Source organism: Schistocerca gregaria, chromosome 2 (genome assembly GCF_023897955.1).
Source record: "Schistocerca gregaria isolate iqSchGreg1 chromosome 2, iqSchGreg1.2, whole genome shotgun sequence".
In the NCBI taxonomy this organism is placed as follows: Eukaryota; Metazoa; Arthropoda; class Insecta; order Orthoptera; family Acrididae; genus Schistocerca; species Schistocerca gregaria.
This window is the reverse complement of record NC_064921.1, coordinates 986,166,805-986,185,430: the sequence shown is the minus strand read 5'-3', so window position 1 is coordinate 986,185,430 and position 18,626 is coordinate 986,166,805. Positions and strand designations below refer to the sequence as shown.

The 18,626-nt window shown below is 40.9% G+C and overlaps 1 protein-coding gene across 2 annotated transcripts in view; it reads left to right on the top strand.

Annotated features, from left to right (window-relative positions):
* LOC126335470 (leukocyte elastase inhibitor-like) overlaps positions 1-18,626 on the top strand; it is a 214,482-nt gene that overhangs the window by 145,836 nt on the left and 50,020 nt on the right. For both annotated transcript variants that reach the window (XM_049998784.1, XM_049998786.1), the window contains exons 6-7: positions 506-691; positions 14,462-14,597. In XM_049998784.1, coding sequence (XP_049854741.1) covers positions 506-691; positions 14,462-14,597 — 322 coding nt within the window. The remainder of the gene's footprint in view (positions 1-505; positions 692-14,461; positions 14,598-18,626) is intronic.

The window sequence follows — 18,626 nt, the reverse complement described above, 5'->3', positions numbered from 1 at the left end:
ATGGCAGAGCTTCTCATATTTCTACAGAAATTCAAGTAAGAGGATTAAATATTGTGTGCTCACTTTCTTTATTAATAATGAAAAATGAATTCGATAAAATATCATTGGCTGGTCTTTTAGTTATTTCTCAATATGATACATTACTAAAAACGTAAGGTGTATTCAAAATGTTTCTTCTTGGTTGTTTGCAGTTATTTATTATTCTATTTTAGTACAAAATCGAAGGTAAATGTAATCTCATGTCTCGACTATTTCATATTTTGTATTTCAGTAAATTACTTAGATATTTGTCTCACTGTTCCTTATGTGTCACTGTTCCTTTAGTTACCTCTGATAATAATAAGCAAAGTTCAGATGTTAGGCAGTTTCCATAGGGTCAGAGAACGTGAGAAAAGCATTGATTAGTAAGTGCATTTGTACATGTATTTCTTGGGTAATTACAAGACTTTCACTATGCCAAATGCCTACATGTGACTATTGGTTGTAATATGTTTTTACTGAACAGGGACAGAGAATCAGTATGATGATACTGTTACCCAAAGATGTAAATGGCTTGCCAACTCTGGAAAAAAACCTTCTTAGCATAGATCTGCATCATATTCTGCGTCAAGTGTACGAAACAGAAGTACATGTCTATTTGCCGAAATTCAAGCTGGAATACGAGAAGGAGCTTCAGGAAACGCTAAGGAAAGTAAGTGAAATGAAAACTTTTTAGTTCATAAAAACTGACACCATTTGTAAATTAGTTTTAGTACTTAGCTTCTGTTAAACAATCTTAGAAACTGTTTGATAACTATTTATACTGGACAAATGAGCTGTGCATCCTAGTTTTAGTTTTTATCCTTCGCTTTTATCAGCCATTACACACTGCTATAGAGGCAGTTAGATATTGTCATTGTATTGGTAAACTAAAAAAAAGTCATTTTTGGTAACTGAGTTAAAAACGAGCATCAAAACTGATTCAGGGATTAGTGAACACAGGGTTGCCGTAGCGAGACTGAATACTGTAATCCCCAAATACTCGAAAAATAAGCAAAAAATATACCTATTCAAAAAAACAGATAAAAATTCACTTGACGCCTTCCTGAGAGTCAATCTCCACTGGTTCCAAATTAATAATATAAGTGTAGACCAGATGTATCTTAAATTCAAAGAAATAGTATCGCCAGCAATTGAGAAATTTATACCAAGTAAATTAACAAACGACGGAGCTGATTCTCCTTGGTACACAAGACGGATTAGAACACTGCTGCAGAAACAACGAAACAAGCATGCCAAATTTAAACAGACTCAAAATCCCCAAGATTGGCTATCTTTTACAGAAGCTCAAAATTTATCACGGACTTCAATGCGAGATGCCTATAACAGTTTCCACAACGAAACGTGTCTCGAAACCTGGCAGAAAATCCAAAGAGATCCTGGTCGTATGTGAAGTATGTTCGCGGTAAGAAACAATCAATGCCTTCTCTGCGCGATAGCAATGGAGATACTATCGAAGACAGTGTTGCCAAAGAAGAGTTACTAAACAAAGTCTTCCGAAATGCCTTCACAAAAGAAGACGAAGTAAATATTGCAGAATTCGAATCAAGAACAGCTGCCAATAAGAGTAACGTAAAAGTAAATATCATCGGAGTAGTGAAGCAACTTAAATAACTTAATAAAAGCAAGTCTTCTGGTCCAGACTGTATACCGATCAGGTTCCTTTCGGAGTATGCTGATGCATTAGCTCAACAATCATATACAACCGTTCTCTCGACGAAAGATCCGCACCCAAAGACTGGAAAGTTGCACAGGTCACATCAATATACAAGAAACGTAGTAGGAGTAAATTACAGGCCCATATCGTTAACGTCGATATGCAGCAGGATTTTAGAATATATATTGTGTTCGACCATTATGAATTACCTGGAAGAAAACTGTCTATTGACACCCACAGTCAACATGGGTTTAGAAAACATCATTCCTGTGAAACACAACTAGCTCTTTATTCACAAGAAGTGTTGAGTTCTATTGACAAGGGATTTCAGATCGATTCCGTATTTCTGGATTTTCGGAAGGCTTTGACACTATACCACACAAGCGGCTCGTACTGAAATTGCGTGCTTATGGAATATCGTCTCAATTATGTGACTGGATTTGTAATTTCCTGTCAGAGAGGTCACAGTTCGTAGTAACTGACGGAAAGTCATCGAGTAAAACAGAAGTGATTTCTGGCGTTCCCCAAAGTAGTGTTATAGGGCCTTTGCTGTTCCTTATCTATATAAAGGATTTGGGAGACAATCTGAGCAGCCGTCTTCGGTTGTCTCCAGATGACGCTGTCGTTTATCGACTAATAAAGTCATCAGAAGATCAAAACAACCTGCAAAACAATTCAGAAAAAATATCTGAATGGTGCGAAAAGTGGCAGTTGACCCTCAATAACGAAGAGTGTGAGGTCATCCACATGAGTGTTAAAAGGAACTCGTTAAACTTCGGTTACACGATAAATCAGTCTAATCTAAAAGCCGCAAATTTGAGTAAATACGTAGGTATTACAATAACGAACAACTTAAATTGGAAGGAACACACAGAAAATGTTGTGCGTTTTATTGGCAGGACATGTAGAAAATGTAACAGATCTGCTAAGGAGACTGCCTACACTACACTTGTCCGTCCTGTTTTAGAATACTGCTGCGCGGTGTGGGATCATTACCAGATAGGACTGACGGAGTACATCGAAGAAGTTCGAAGAAAGGCAGCACGTTTTGTATTATCGCGAAATATGGGAGAGCATATCACAGAAATGATACAGGATTTGGGCTGGAAATAGTTAAAAGAAAGGCGTTTTTCGCTGCGACGGAATCTCCTCACAAAATTCCAATCACCAACTTTCTCTTCCGAATGCGAAAATATTTTGTTGACACCGACCTACGAGGGGAGGAATGATCACCACGATAAAATAAGAGAAATCAGAGCTCGTACGGAAAGATATAGGTGTTCATTATTTCTGCGCGCTATACGAGATTGGAACAACAGAGAATTGTGAAGGTGGTTCGACGAACCCTATGCCAGGCACTTGAATGTGATTTGCAGAGTATTCATGTAGATGTAGATGAAGAAAGCTTCACAAGCCATACATTGCAAATCGCCCCCATTACAGACAATGTCAGGAATATACAAAAGCAATCTTTGTACCTTCTCAAGTTTTTACACGACGTTCCCTAAGATTTCCTAGTCTGTAGTTGAAAATTTCCGACTTACAGTCAATATGTGCTGTTTTGTTGTATCACATGCAGAAGCCCAGTCGGTTAACTTGTTCAGTGATATTCAAAGACTTAATTTACATCGCACTGCTAATGATTTTACTGTGGTTTTAGATATGTGTATTTTTAGTATTACATTTTAAAATCTTTTGTAATTTGCTGTAAAATTTCTTCCTGGTCTAATACACGGAATTAGCTGTCTTCAAATAATGGAGGATGGAATAAAATTAATACAGAAATTTGTCTTGAAGGCATAATCTTCGTTCTGTAATGGAAATTACAAGATACGCTATATATATTTCCAACGCCATGCTAATTTTCGTTGTTCATAATGTTTTATCTCCTCTCTGGGTAGATATTCCTGTGTTCCCATATCTGCGTCCCGCAATTCCTCAATCCAACTTAGATACCCGTTACCTTCATTACTTGTTACATTTTTCAGTCCACTCTGTCAAATGTCTTCAAATAACCTATGAAAATAATATACATTTACCACTGTCGAGTTCAACGGTTATTGTCATCTCTGCTAAAACGTTCCTCCCTATGAACCATGGACCATGCCGTTGGTGGGGAGGCTTGCGTGCCTGAGCGATACAGATGTTCGTACCGTAGGTGCAACCACAACGGAGGGGTATGATGAACAAATTGATGAAATGTATGATGAGATAAAAGAAATTAGCCAGGTAGTGAAGGGAGACGAAAATTTAATAGTCATGGGTGACTGGAATTCGAGATAGGAAAAGGGAGAGAAGGAAACATAGTGGGTGAATATGGATTGGGGCTAAGAAATGAAAGAGGAAGCCGTCTGGTAGAATTTTACACAGAGCATAGCTAACACTTGGTTCAAGAATCATAAAAGAAGGTTGTAGACATGGAAAAATTCTGGAGTTACTAAAAGGTATCAGATAGAGTATATAACGGTAAGACAGAGATTTAGGAACCAGGTTTTAAATTGTAATACATTTCCAGGGGCAGATGTGGACTCTGACCACAATCTATTGGTTATGAACTGTAGATTAAAACTGAAGAAACTGCAAAAACGTGGGAATCTAAGGAGATGGGACCTGGATAACCTGAAAGAACCAGAGGTTGTACAGAGTTTCAGGGAGAGCATAAGGGAACAATTGACAGGAATGGGGGAATGAAATACAGTAGAAGAAGAATGGGTAGCTCTGAGGGATGAAATAGTAAAGACAGCAGAGGATCAAATAGGAAAAAGACGAGGGCTAGTAGAAATCCTTGGGTAACAGAAGAGATAATGAATTTAATTGATGAAAGGAGAAAATACAAAAATGCAGTAAGTGAAGCAGGCAAAAAGGAATACAAACGTCTCAAAAATGAGATCGACAGGAAGTGCAAAATGGCTAAGCAGGGATGGCTAGAGGACAAATGTAAGGATATAGAGGCTTATCTCACTACGGGTAAGATAGATATTGCCTACAGGAAAATTAAAGAGACCATTTGTATGAACATCAAGAGGTCAGATGGAAACCCAGTCCTAAGCAAAGAAGGGAAAGCAGAAAGGTGGAAGGAGTATATAGAGGGTGTATACAAGGGCGATGTACTTGAGGACAATATTATGGAAATGGAAGAGGATGTAGATGAAGATGAAATGGGAGATACGATACTGCGTGAAGAGTTTGAGAGAGCACTGAAAGACTTGAGTCGAAACAAGGCCCCGGGAGTAGACAACATTCCATTGGAACTACTGACGGCCATGGGAGAGCCAGTCCTGACAAAACTCTACCATCTGGTGAGCAAGATGTATGAGATAGGCGAAATACCCTGACTTCAAGAAGAATATAATAATTCCAATCCCAAAGAAAGAAAGTGTTGACAGATGTGAAAATTACCGAACTATCACTTTAATAAGTCACAGCTGCAAAATAATAACGCTACTTCTGTACAGACGAATTGAAAAACTGGTGGAAGCCGACCCCGGCAAAGATAAGTTTGGATTCTGCAAAAATGTTGGAACACGTGAGGCAATACTGACCCTACGACTTATCTTAGAAAAGAGATGAAGGAAAGGCAAACCAACATTTCTAGCGTATGTGGACTTAGGGAACGCTTTTGACAATGTTGACTGGAATACTCTCTTCCAAATACTGAAGGTGGCAGGGGTAAAATACAGGGAACGAAAGGCTATTTACAATTTGTACAGAAACCAGATGGCAGTTATAAGAGTCTAGGGGCATGAAAGGGAAGCAGCGGTTGGGAAGGGAGTGAGACAGGGTTGTAGCCTACCCCCAATGTTATTCAATCTGTATATTGAGCAAACAGTAAAGGAAACAAAAGAAAAATTCGGAGTAGGTATAAAGTCCATGGAGAAGAAATAAAAACGTTGAGGTTCGCCGGTGACATTGTAATTATGTCAGAGACAGCAAAGGACTTGGAAGAGCAGATGAACGGAATGGACAGTCTTGAAAGGAGCATATAAAATGAACTTCAACAAAAGCGAAACGAGGATAATGGAATGTAGTCGAATTAAGTCGGATGATGCTGAGGGAATTAGATTAGGAAATGAGACACTTAAAGCAGTAAAGGTGTTTTGCTATTTGGGGAGCAAAATAACTGATGATGGACGAAGTAGAGAGGATATAAAATGTAGACTGGCAATGGCAAGTAAATCGTTTCCGAAGAAGAGGAATTTGTTAACATCGAGTATAGATTTAAGTGTCAGGAAGTTGTTTCTGAAAGTATTTGTATGGAGTGTAGCCATGTATGGAAGTGTAACATGGACGATAAATAGTTTGGACAAGAAGAGAATAGAAGCTTTCGAAATGTGGTGCTACAGAAGAATGCTGAAGATTAGATGGGTAGATCACGTAACTAATGAGGAGGTATTGAATAGAATTGGGAAGAAAAGAAGTTTGTGGCACAACTTAACTAGAAGAATGGATCGGTTGGTAGGGCATGTTCTGAGGCATCAAGGGATCATAAATTTAGCAATGGAGGGCAGCATTGAGGATAAAAATCGTAGAGGGAGACCAAGAGATGATTACCCAAGAGATGAATACACTAAGCAGATTCAGAATGATGTAGGTTGCAGTAAGTACTGGGAGATGAAGAAGCTCGCACAGGATAGAGTAGCATGGAGAGCTGCATCAAACCAGTCTCAGGACTGAAGACAGCAACAGCAACTAAAACATTTCTGCTTAAATGGTTGCGTTTATATGTTTTCAGTTTTTCAGCCAGTGTCTAGGAACCTTCTATTATGCTTCGAACTGTAGTCGTTATCCACAAATATACCAGTGGAAGATACTGTCAGGGTTTAACAAAAATGTGTGGCACCTGTCGTTTGTGAGTCATTGCATCGCCTTCTTCAAAAAATGGTTCAAATGGCTCTGAGCACTATGGGACTTAACATCTGAGGTTATCAGTCCCATAGTTAGAACTACTTAAACCTCACTAACCTAAGGACAGCACACACATCCATGCCCCCGTGGCAGGATTCGAACCTGCGACCGTAGCGATCGCGCGGTTCCAAGCTGTATCGCCTAGAACTGCTCGGCCACTATGGCCGGCCGCCTTCTTCAGCTGAAAATGAAAAGTCAACGAATATATTTGTAGCTTAGCTACAGGGTTCCCAATGCCACTCTTTGCAGCAGAAGTCTTTTTTATGGAAATCGTCGCTACAGTACAAAACAGTTTATTCCCAAACCCTGCCTCCGCTACGTAGATGACCCCATTGTCTTCTGGGTCCACGATGAAGAGCAGCTGCATAACTTCCATTACAGTTCTTATCAGTAATATACTAACATCCGACAGTTTAAACTGAAAAGATTGATGTATTATCGTTGGTATATGTAAAAGCATACAGCCAATCGTAGATAGTACACGAGTCCTACCAGCACAGATACGCACTTGTGCACCATTTGCCACTGTTACCTGAGCTTACTCAGGAATTTCGTCCTATACGCGTTAACGAAGTGTACACACCAGATCTATGACGCAGGACACTGAAGCAGAACTGCATAAACTGCGATCGTCTTTCACAGTAAATGGCTCGATGTAAGTACAGTCCATTATGACAACACAAAATAACGTCAAAAGGAAGGAGGATTTGGATAGAGAGCACAAGTGTTGGGCAAAGTTCTGTACCGAGAGCGCATTATGCTGATCTGCTGAAGTAGGAGCAAAATCAGAGTTGTGCTTCGCTCTACGAAGAATACTGACGTCACACTTCTGGAGTCTATGACGTCCGCTGAAAGTGCTGGATCGTACACATTGGCGAGAAAGGGCGACCTATTAGCACGCTCTTAGCAGAGCACGGGATAACATGCGGCTCGAGAAAAACAGGAAGTTAGCGGCGGCAGAACTTCACGACGACTAAGGCTAAACAACTGTACCGTTCTGGAAAGCTTGCTTACTGGCTTGGCAGCAACTTACCTCCAAGAGAAAGATACGACAAATGGTTGGGGGTGTGAAGCTGCTAGGTGACATGAATCTCGAAGGTAGACACAGTCTCATATAGACTTGGCTACCATCAACAGGTAGCACAGAAAATGGCTCAAATGGCTCTGAGCACTGTGGGACTTAACGTCTGTGGTCATCAGTCCCCTGGAACTTAGAACTACTTAAACCTAACTAACCTAAGGACATCACACACATCTATGCCCAAGGCAGGGTTCGAACCTGCCACCGTAGCGGTCGCCCGGTTCCAGACTGAAGCGCCTAGAACCGCTCGGTCACTCTGGCCGGCCAGGTAGCACATATATGGCTGATACCGATTGCCCATCAGGCGAGGCAGTAACAACGACCGACGGCACGTTATGTGATGAGTTGTTTCTGCCGCCATCGGCCACCGCTAGTGCAATACGAAATCACGGGATGCCCCACATTCCTCAATACCTCCTAATAAAAACTCAAACAGAAAAGTTGCAAAAGAAGGACACTAGTACATTTTCGATGGAAATGCCACACGCGCTTATCAGCGGTTCGTTCTTTTTTTGGCGTACAGAAATTTAGTTCAGTGTCAGAGCAAAACTTTTGTTTCTCCAAGACGCTGTATGTAATTGCATGGATAGTACATGGTCTATCAAAAAGAATTATCCGATTTGACACGTTTATATTTCTGAAACTAATAAACATATACGAAGAATTTTGTTTTCTGATGAAAGCGAAACTGAAAAAGTTTTTTTCACGCCTTTTCATAGCTGTTCAGTATGCCGCCCTTGAGAGGCATAGCTTAAGTCAATGCAGTATTCAAATAGTATTGTTCCCATGCTGCAGCGAGCATGTCTTGAGTTACAGCTTCCACAGCTGCAGTTGTGTGATGTCTCAGTTCATTCATTGGTGCTAGTAACGGAGGCACATAAACAGAGTCTTTTATAAATCCCCACAAGAAATAATCACATACAGTCAGGTCCGGTAGCCTTGGAGGCCAGTAACGTAAGGATGAATCATTTGGTCCAGTACGACCGATCCTTTGTTCAATTATCATTAGATTTAAAAATTCCCGCACTTCCAGATGCCAATGTGGCGGTGTCCAATTCCGTAGGTAAATGAAGTTGTTCGAATCAGTCTCCAACTGTGGGTAAAGAAAGTTCTCAAGCATACTGACATATGTGCTTCCTGTAACATTGGTAAAGAAAAATTGACCATACACCGTTTCCAGTGAAACTACACAAAATACATTAAATTTTGGAGAGTCCCTCTCATGTTGTACAACTTCACGTAGCAGTTCCGTACTCCATATACTCATATTACGACGGTTCACCTTTCCATAGAAATGGAATGTTGCCTCGTCACTAAACACTAAGCGTGGAAGGAAACTGCCGTCCTCCATCTTGCCAAGAAAGAAATCACAGAACTCCACACGTTGTTGTTTGTCACCTTCACGAAGAGCTTGCAGTAGTTGAATTTTGTATAGTTTCATGTGTAAACGTCGACACAACACACGCCAGAGAGACATCGGGGGCATGTTGAGCTGTCCGACTGCACGGCGAACGGATTTCTGCGGACTCCTTCTCAAACGATGGCGGATGCGTTCGACGTCTGTGTCAGACCCTCGGGGAAGGTCCGGCGATTTGCCTTTACACAAACAACCTGTTTCTCGGAATTGTTCATGCCACCGTCTAATTCTCTGTGCTGTAGGAAGATCCACATCATACCTAGTAAGAAAGTCACGCTGAACAGTTATTACTGACACGCACTGCGCAAAACGTACAACCAAAATTCTTTCTGTTGTCCCGACACCATTTTTATTAGAACTGAAGTGGGCGTACGCTGCTGCTGCCTTGCGGGAACCACGTAATACTCGAGAATTTGATCTTTCCAACGGTGCGTTGTTCACGCACATATCTCAAATAACATAATAGTTATGATTTTTTTTAAAAAAATAGGATGATTCTTTTTGATACACCCTGTAGTTTACAGACCTTTTATGTACTACCTGTTGCAATCACATTTGTGTTTCTATGAGACCGGTTTCTATGTGTCACACGCTTATCTTTAGATGAATATGCAGCACTGTGGTCTTTATCATTGTCAGCAATAAAGTTTTTGACAAATAAGGCGGGCACGTTGTTCGTAATAAAGCAATAGGTCTGTGGTGTGCAGCTCTTATCATATGACATATCAGATGTGTCTTGCTCCTCAAGGAAAGAAATTTACCCCTTGAATCAACTGTCGGCGACTTTTTCTCTCTACAAATGGCCTGTTCGAATAGTACATATTCGTCGGGCAATACTAGTTGGACGGCCTCATCGTTGTTTCAAATGTAACCGAAACGGGTTACCCATAGTTGAAACAAAAACCTGTCTACTGTGACCTCCTTCAACGACGAACGCAGTTCAGAGCATTTACAAAAAAACTTACATCTACCATTACAGCAGGCTCTAAGCTGCCGGAGAAAGTAATGATGTTCGGAAGGTGTCTAAGATATAGTCCCTAGCAGCGATCAGAAACAGCGCTGACGGTTTGTCTGGAAAAACATCATTCCAGGAGCTTTCCAGACAGTATATGCATTACATTGGGCAATACCTCTGTTTAATTATATGTGTGTCAAGCAATATGCCTATGGCTAGGGGACACTGAATTCCGAAATGATTCACTACAGTGACATTGTTACCTTCTCTGAGACATTTCTGCGAACGGCAGTGCGTCTTTAATGCGATGACGAGAAGATTGCAAGTGCCGTAACCTGATTTCTCAGGAACTTCGCTCAGTGGAAGAGGAGTCAGAGTAAGCGAAAAAGCGTCTCAGCTTATCCGTAGATACCCAACCGTTCCCGAGAAAAAGATGTTCAAAGTTTTCAACGTAATTTAATTGACTAAAAGTCACGAAAGTGTCAATCGAAGTGGCGGCGCAGTGTGTAGCATTTGTGGCCTCTCACTTTTGCACCCAGTGTTCGAAATCCGTATATTGTTTTATTTACTTTATTTTATTTTGCATTTATCTACCCATGTCCGTAGAAGACTGCTACAGAGCGTTTCTTTTCAAGTTAAGGGATACAAAGGTGGTGTATTAATTGTAAAATTACAACTGCGTTTCACAATAAATGTCATAATTTATTATATAATATGTGTCTGTGTGTGTGTGGTTGTGTATGTGATATTTTTGAGGGTAACAATCTCATTGAATTGTCAAATTCTTTTATTTAATTGTTAAATCAATTCTTGTATTCATTATGTTAATAGAATCTTGCGTTGGTTCTTGGTAGAACAACATTATAATAAATGAAAAGCACCAGTTTGCTTTTGTTCTACAATATTACTTTTAGTGTGTTACCCGGTTTTCGGCTTACAAGGCCGTCTTCAGACATTTACTAAGTATTGTTACCAAAGAAGTTACAATGTTTGCAAACAACATTGGAAGAGTAGTAACACACCTAGATTGAAGCAGAAACATACATCTACATCTACATCTACATGACTACTCTGCAATTCACATTTAAGTGCTTGGCAGAGGGTTCATCGAACCACAATCATACTATCTCTCTACTATTCCACTCCCGAACAGCGAGCGGGAAAAACGAACACCTAAACCTTTCTGTTCGAGCTCTGATTTCTCTTATTTTATTTTGATGATCATTCCTACCTATGTAGGTTGGGCTCAACAAAATATTTTCACATTCGGAAGAGAAAGTTGGTGACTGAAATTTCGTAAAAAGGTCTCGCCGCGACGAAAAACGTCTATGCTGTAATGACTTCCATCCCAACTCGTGTATCATATCTGCCACACTCTCTCCCCTATAACGCGATAATACAAAACGAGCTGCCCTTCTTTGCACCCTCTCGATGTCCTCCGTCAATCCCACCTGGTAAGGATCCCACACCGCGCAGCAATATTCTAACAGAGGACGAACGAGTGTAGTGTAAGCTGTCTCTTTAGTGAACTTGTTGCATCTTCTAAGTGTCCTGCCAATGAAACGCAACCTTTGGCTCGCCTTCCCGACAATATTATCTATGTGGTCCTTCCAACTGAAGTTGTTCGTAATTTTAACACCCAGGTACTTAGTTGAATTGACAGCCTTGAGAATTGTACTATTTATCGAGTAATCGAATTCCAACGGATTTCTTTTGGAACTCATGTGGATGATCTCACACTTTTCGTTATTTAGCGTCAACTGCCACCTGCCACACCATACAGCAATCTTTTCTAAATCGCTTTGCAGCTGATACTGGTCTTCGGATGACCTTACTAGACGGTAAATTACAGCATCATCTGCGAACAGTCTAAGAGAACTGCTCAGATTGTCACCCAGGTCATTTATATAGATCAGGAACAGTAGAGGTCCCAGGACGCTTCCCTATTACAATAAGTAACATCTTTGACAGTGTGGTGGCAATGCAGTGAAAAAGTAAAAGTAAAGGAAAAAGTAAAAGTATAAGAAAAAGACTTACTTACTGTCCGTAAGTAAGAAGAAAAAGGAAAAGTAAAAGTGAAAGAAAAAGAAAACGTTTTCATTGACAGTGTGGCGGCAATGCAAGGAAAAAGTGAAAGCAAAAGAAAAAGTTTTCACTGCATCCCCACCAGACTGTCAAAGATGTTACATACTGTATGTTTCTGATGCAGTCTAGGTTTGTTACTTCTCTTCCAATGTTGTGTGCAAACATTGTAACCTCTTTGGTAACAATACTCAGTAAATGTCTGAAGATGACCTTGTAAGCCGAAAACCGGTTAACACAATAAAAGTGAAATTGTAAAACAAAAGCAAAGTGGTGTTTTTCATTTATTATTCTTATATTGATTCTTATATTTTATTCTTATTTTTATTCTTTAGGAACATTTGGTGCATTTCCATGGATTATACTGATCGTAGAATTTGAATCAAGTTTCCACCGAGCGAGGTGACGCAATGGTTAGCACATAGAACTCGTATTCGGGAAGACGGCGGTTCGAACCCGCTTCTAGCCGTGATTTTCATAAATCGCTTCAGGCGAATGGCTCCTTTGAAATGGCACGGCCGACTTCCTTTCCCAACCTTCCCTAATCTGATGGGACCGCTGACCTCGCTGTTTGGTCCTTTCCCCCCGCATCAACCATCCAACACAAGTTTTGAACACCACGAGCATCACGTGAAGACAGGTTTGCTACAGAAACGTTTCTTCGTATGAAAATCACTCGGGAAAGAAACATCGTTAGGACTGCTGAAGATTTTACGCGTTGGCAATAATGTCGGTGCAAATCACACAAAGAATCGCTTTACAAAAAACTGCCGCTTGCAGTTGTTTATGAATCAAGATTTATTACTTTAGCTGAAAAAATTTTCAGATAATTTTTTTATATGTTTTGTGTTTTTTTCGTTTTCTTTTAATTTATTCACTAGGAATACACTTACTAGACGAATAAAGACAACGTTATTTCAGTATGCACTGGTAAACATTCGTGTAGTAAAATTCAACGGACATGGGTAGATAAATGAAAAACTAAAATAAAAATTGAATTTTATCCATATTTCGCAGCTTCCAACGTTACTGTACTCTATACATTGGAGGTATGAATTAAAAAACACTTTCAGTCACAACTTTTCGTGTTTTATAAAGTACACGATGATTTTCGGACCCTGTGGGTCCATCATCAGGTATAATTTGACTTAATACATGCTTTATTGTTTTTCTCTTGAATGAGGTGAAGTGCATATTCCTGTCACGAAATGGTTTGACGTTAGGTTATGGATTTCGCAAGTCAAACTCGGAAATATATGCGAAATTTGGAAGAAATGAACAGTGTAAACTTACCACATAATCCAAGTTTACACTGTTCATCTTTCCCAATATTACGCACATATTTCCGCGTTTGACTTGCGAAATTCATAGCCTAACATCAAACGTTTTCGTGACAGAAATATGCATTTCACTTCATTGAAGAGAAAAAATAAAGCATGTATTAAGACAAATTACACCTGATGATGGACCCAAAGCGTCCGAAAGGCATCGCGTACTTTATAAAACACTAAAAGTTGTGACTGAATGCGTTTTTTAATTAATACCTCCAGTGTATAACATAAAAATAATTATCGGGTTTCGAACTCGGGACCAAAGTGTGCCACCGTTTCGGTTGAATTGTGCTCTCGCCAAAACTTGGAACGTCGTTTTCTCAGAAACACGTGTTCACTTATTTTTGACCCGCCTTACGCTGACCGAAGTTTCTGGGGAATCGGGTTATGGCGCTAACCATGTTCTCGCCCTGAGCGTAGTTAAGAAACAATGCACTGACCGTAGCACACTTCTACAGCAACGTAGATGTGAAAAACTCTGTTAAAACTAACATAAGATTTGTATGTCTATTAAATTTAAAATAAGACATTATGTCAGAATACAGTCTTCATCGGAGCCGGAACATGTTCTTCTCTATGTACTATTCAGCGACTGTAATGGCGCATTGCCACAATTCGCGCGGTACCTCCCTCGGGCATGTGTGTGTGTGTGTTTTGTCGTTAGCGTAAAATTAGTTTAAGTTAGATGACCTCAGCAGTTTGGTCCCATAGGAACTTAACACAAATAAAATATTTAAAAAAAAACAACAGAAAAACCTGTAGTGCATGGTGTTAGCTGTACACGCTTCCTGTTTAAGCTCTTTCTTTATTCGTTTGTTTCCTTCCTTGAAAGCTATTACAATGACTTTGTTTGTTTATTATTAATTAATTAGTTAATCTATATACCGCTGATCCAGCGAAACGAGACGTGATGAAAATTGGACTACCTTTCATATGTGTTATCGCTCAAAGTCTGTAGCCTGGTACGTCAGCTTTGATTTTCATTCTTTTGCAGCTTGGCATAACGTCCGTCTTCGAACCTACGGCAGACCTGGGTGGTATCAGTGATTTGCCCCTAGAAGTGAGCAAAGCTCTGCACAAGGCATTTATCGAGGTTAACGAAGAAGGGACAGAAGCAGCAGCTGCAACAGGCAAGTATTTACAGTCAGACGAGGCAGCAACTCGTTGTCGACTAGTCATCAGTCAGTGGCCGGTGAGCAATAAGTCGCTGCCAGGGGCACCTGGGCCCGTCTGCCTATCTCTCATCATTAAATATTAGAAACGGATGAAGATGAAAACTTTCTCTCCTGAAAATACTTGCGTGGAAAGTCTATCCAATTTGAGCGTATTCGGATTTATCTTCACCCAGCATCAAGCAATATCGAAAGTTTACTTTTAATATGGTTCAAATGGCTCTGAGCACTATGGGACTTAACATCTATGGTCATCAGTCCCCTAGAACTTAGAACTACTTAAACCTAACTAACCTAAGGACAACACACAACACCCAGCCATCACGAGGCAGAGAAAATCCCTGACCCCGCCGGGAATCGAACCCGGGACCCGGGCGCGGGAAGCGAGAACGCTACCACACGACCACGAGATGCGGGCCTTTTAATATGGTGAATGCAACCAAGCATAAGCTCTATGAATATTCTTGCTGTAAAAGTTTTCGTACCGACTGTAAATTTGAGATGACACATTAGGTGGAGCGGACGAGTCAGCAGCATTTATTCAGTTGCGTGCTTGTTCTGCCGTATGCGTTCATGTTTGATCGGGTTTTGAGCTAAACAGTGTAACCCATCAATGACTAGCAGAGAAACCTCGGGTTGCCCACGTATTTATTTACACACTACTGGCTATTAATATTGCTACGCCACGAAGATGACGTGCTACAGACGGAAAATTTAACCGACAGGAAGAAGATGCTGTGATATGCAAATGATTAGCTTTTCAGAGCATTCACACAAGGTTGGCGCCGGTGGCGACACTGTCGGGCGGTGGGTGAAAATTATTGTTGAATAATAAATGTTTTGTACTGTAGAAAAGATCCATTTCACGGCCGATTAGCAACATATGTGGTGCGGCGGGTGGAAATAATTGTTAATGAAATGTGATGTGGGGCGGCGGGTGGAATTTTGTTGATATTAAAATGTTCCTATGATTTATTTAATGCTGTTGTTTGCCGTTCTCAACACTGGCTCTCTAACTACAATATTGGCAACCAGAAAGTGATTAGCAAAACGTGAAGCCTGTAATTAGAATTCCTAGTGCCCACTTCATCTGAGAAATACACTTAGAGCTACAGCTTATAGCTCTGAGGAATTAGGAGATTGTCTGGGATTCATAATCAAAAAGATTCACTCTAAAAGGTTCACTATATTCTGAAAGTCACAGACCAAAAAGAATCCACACAATTCAACTACCAGAGCAGTACAGAGTCTAATGCGCTGATGCAACTATAACTGTTCAAATTAAATGTTTAAGTGAATGCTCGCCATAATTTGATGATAATGTTCATCAAGCGCCACGCTAAATAATGGTAGAATGTCTGTCCCGCGGCAGCACGTGAAAATACGACATACGGAAACTGAAGATAGATCATTGAAGTCATCCCAGAATTAGCACTTCACTCGAAAACGATTTCATGATTACGCGTATCCCGAGTAACTTATTACGGCATCCGAGGCTGTTTATAGCAATGTAGCAATGATACCGACGCGACGCAACTCACGGCACAGGTGGTGCGCTGATCAGCGTCTGGAGAGAACTGGGGCCCTATTTTCTCGTGTCGTGCATAAGTGTGTGAGTGATGCAGTTTTTGCGTTATCACCTGTGGGGAAGTTTACAGCGTACTTGACACTCTTTCTTCCAGAAATGGGGTGTATCTTCTTAGTGGGAAGTCTTTGTGTGGTTTATTCTTGTTCTGCACTTGAACATCACATGAGGAAATTCTTCACTTCGCGGCACTATTGTTGCGTGCGAAGGAGGTCTGGCCAGCGCAGTGTGGCGCGCCAGTGTGGTCGGTGGCCGAGATCGCGTACCTTGGGGTTCTCGCGCAGCTTTCTTATATATAAAGCCGCGGTGCGGACGGCTAAGGGAACGCCTGATCAATTCGGCTCTCCCGACTAGCCGCTGGACTAGTAATGCACCACTCTAAGTTATTGAATAAATCATTGCTTCCTTTGCTTATGGCCGATGAAGCTCTCAATTTAAATGTGCCATCAGCACATAGGTAAGTAATCATAATAAAATTCTGACGTGGCTCAGTCAAATATTTTGGGCGAGAGAATTAATTTAATTACACTACACGCAGTAGACGAGCTCTGAACTTGCCCTTTGGAGATACGCTATCGCTGTAGTTTTATAGTTATTCAGTTGAAACTTCTCACATCTTTATGATTATAGCGGATCTCCATTCTACTTAAATTTAAACATCCTAGCTTTATTTATTCACCTACTTAATCTATCTTGCTTCCTTAATTTTTAAGACAAAAACCAGAAAATCATGAATTTCAACTAAAATTTTAATTTGTGGGATCCAGAACACTGTTTCTACTAAATTATTACGCAAACGGAATCTAAATACAAATTTTTAAGTTTCTAGCTGTTGCGCCAATGATTTTTACAGAAAAACGTCCAAATCTCGAAAATGGTTAAAGCTATTGAACTGATATTCAACACATAATGATATAGTATTACTCCTGACATGCTATCCTCGTTTCAGGTTCTTTACTTGATTTTTAAAGTATTGCCCAACATTTATGACGTCAGAGCTAGTCACAGTGGACTGGTTGGCACACAATGGAAAGACTGCTGTGAATTTTATACGGCGTGAGTAGGGTGCTTCCCTACAACTCCTACAACGTGCTGACATGAGGAAAGTTTCCAACCGATTTCTCATACACAAACAGCAGTTGACCGGCGTTGCCTGGTGAAACGTTGTTGTGATGCCTCGTGTAAGGAGGAGAAATGCCTACCATGACTTGTCCAACTTTGATAAAGGTCGGATTGTAACCTATCGCGATTGCTGTTTATCGTATCGCGTTGGTCGAGACCCAGTGACTGTTAGCAGAATATGGAATCGGTGGGTTCAGGAGGGTAATACGGAACGCTGTGCTGGATCCCAACGGCCTCGTATCACTAGCAATTGAGATGACAGGCATCTTATCCACATGGCTGTAACGGATCGTGCAGCCACGTCTCGATCCCTGAGTCAACAGATGGGGACGTTTGCAAGACAACAACCATCTGAACGAACAGTTCGACGACGTTTGCAGCAGCTTGGACTGTTAGCTCGAAAACCATGGCTGCCTTGACGCTGCGATGGCGTTCTCAACGACGGACCTGGGTGCACGAATGGCAAAACGTCATTTTTTCGGATGAATCCAGGTTTGTTTACAGCATCATGATGGTCGCATCCGTGTTTGGCGACATCGCGGTGAACACACATTGGAAGCGTGTATTCGTCATCGCCATACTGGCGTATCACCAGGCGTGATGGTATGGGGTGCCATTGGTTACACGTCTCGGTCACCTCTTGTTCGCACTGACGGCACTTTGAACAGTGGACGTTACATTTCAGATGTGTTACGACCCACATTCTCCAGATCTCTCACCAATTGAAAACGTCTAGTCAATAGTGGCCGAACAACTGGCTCGTCACAATACGCCAGTCACTACTCTTGGTGAACTGGGGTGTCGTGTTGAAGCTTCATGGGCAGTTGTACCTGTCCACGCCATCCAAGCTCTGACTCTATGCCCAAGCGTATCAAGGCCGTTATTACGGCCAGAGGTGGTTGTTCTGGGTACTGATTTTTCAGGATCTATGCACCCAAATTGCGTGAAAATGTAATCACATATTAGTTCTGGTATAATATATTTGTCCAATGAATACCCGTTTATCATCTGCATTTCTTCTTGGTGTAGCAATTTTAATGGCCAGTAGTGTAGCTGCACAACGGCGCCCATACTAAGCAACGTCTGGCTTTGTGCTTAATGGTTATGACGTCATATCTCGTGAACTATGTGTCGTACAATGATATATAATTTTGGAGGTACATTCAGCGGTATACGTGGATATTGTAGGCAAATTGCGTACGGATAGAGCCCTCAGCAACGAAGTAATAAATTTAAACGTCATGCATGATGCGGCAGTTTTTCACACATTTCATTGTTTA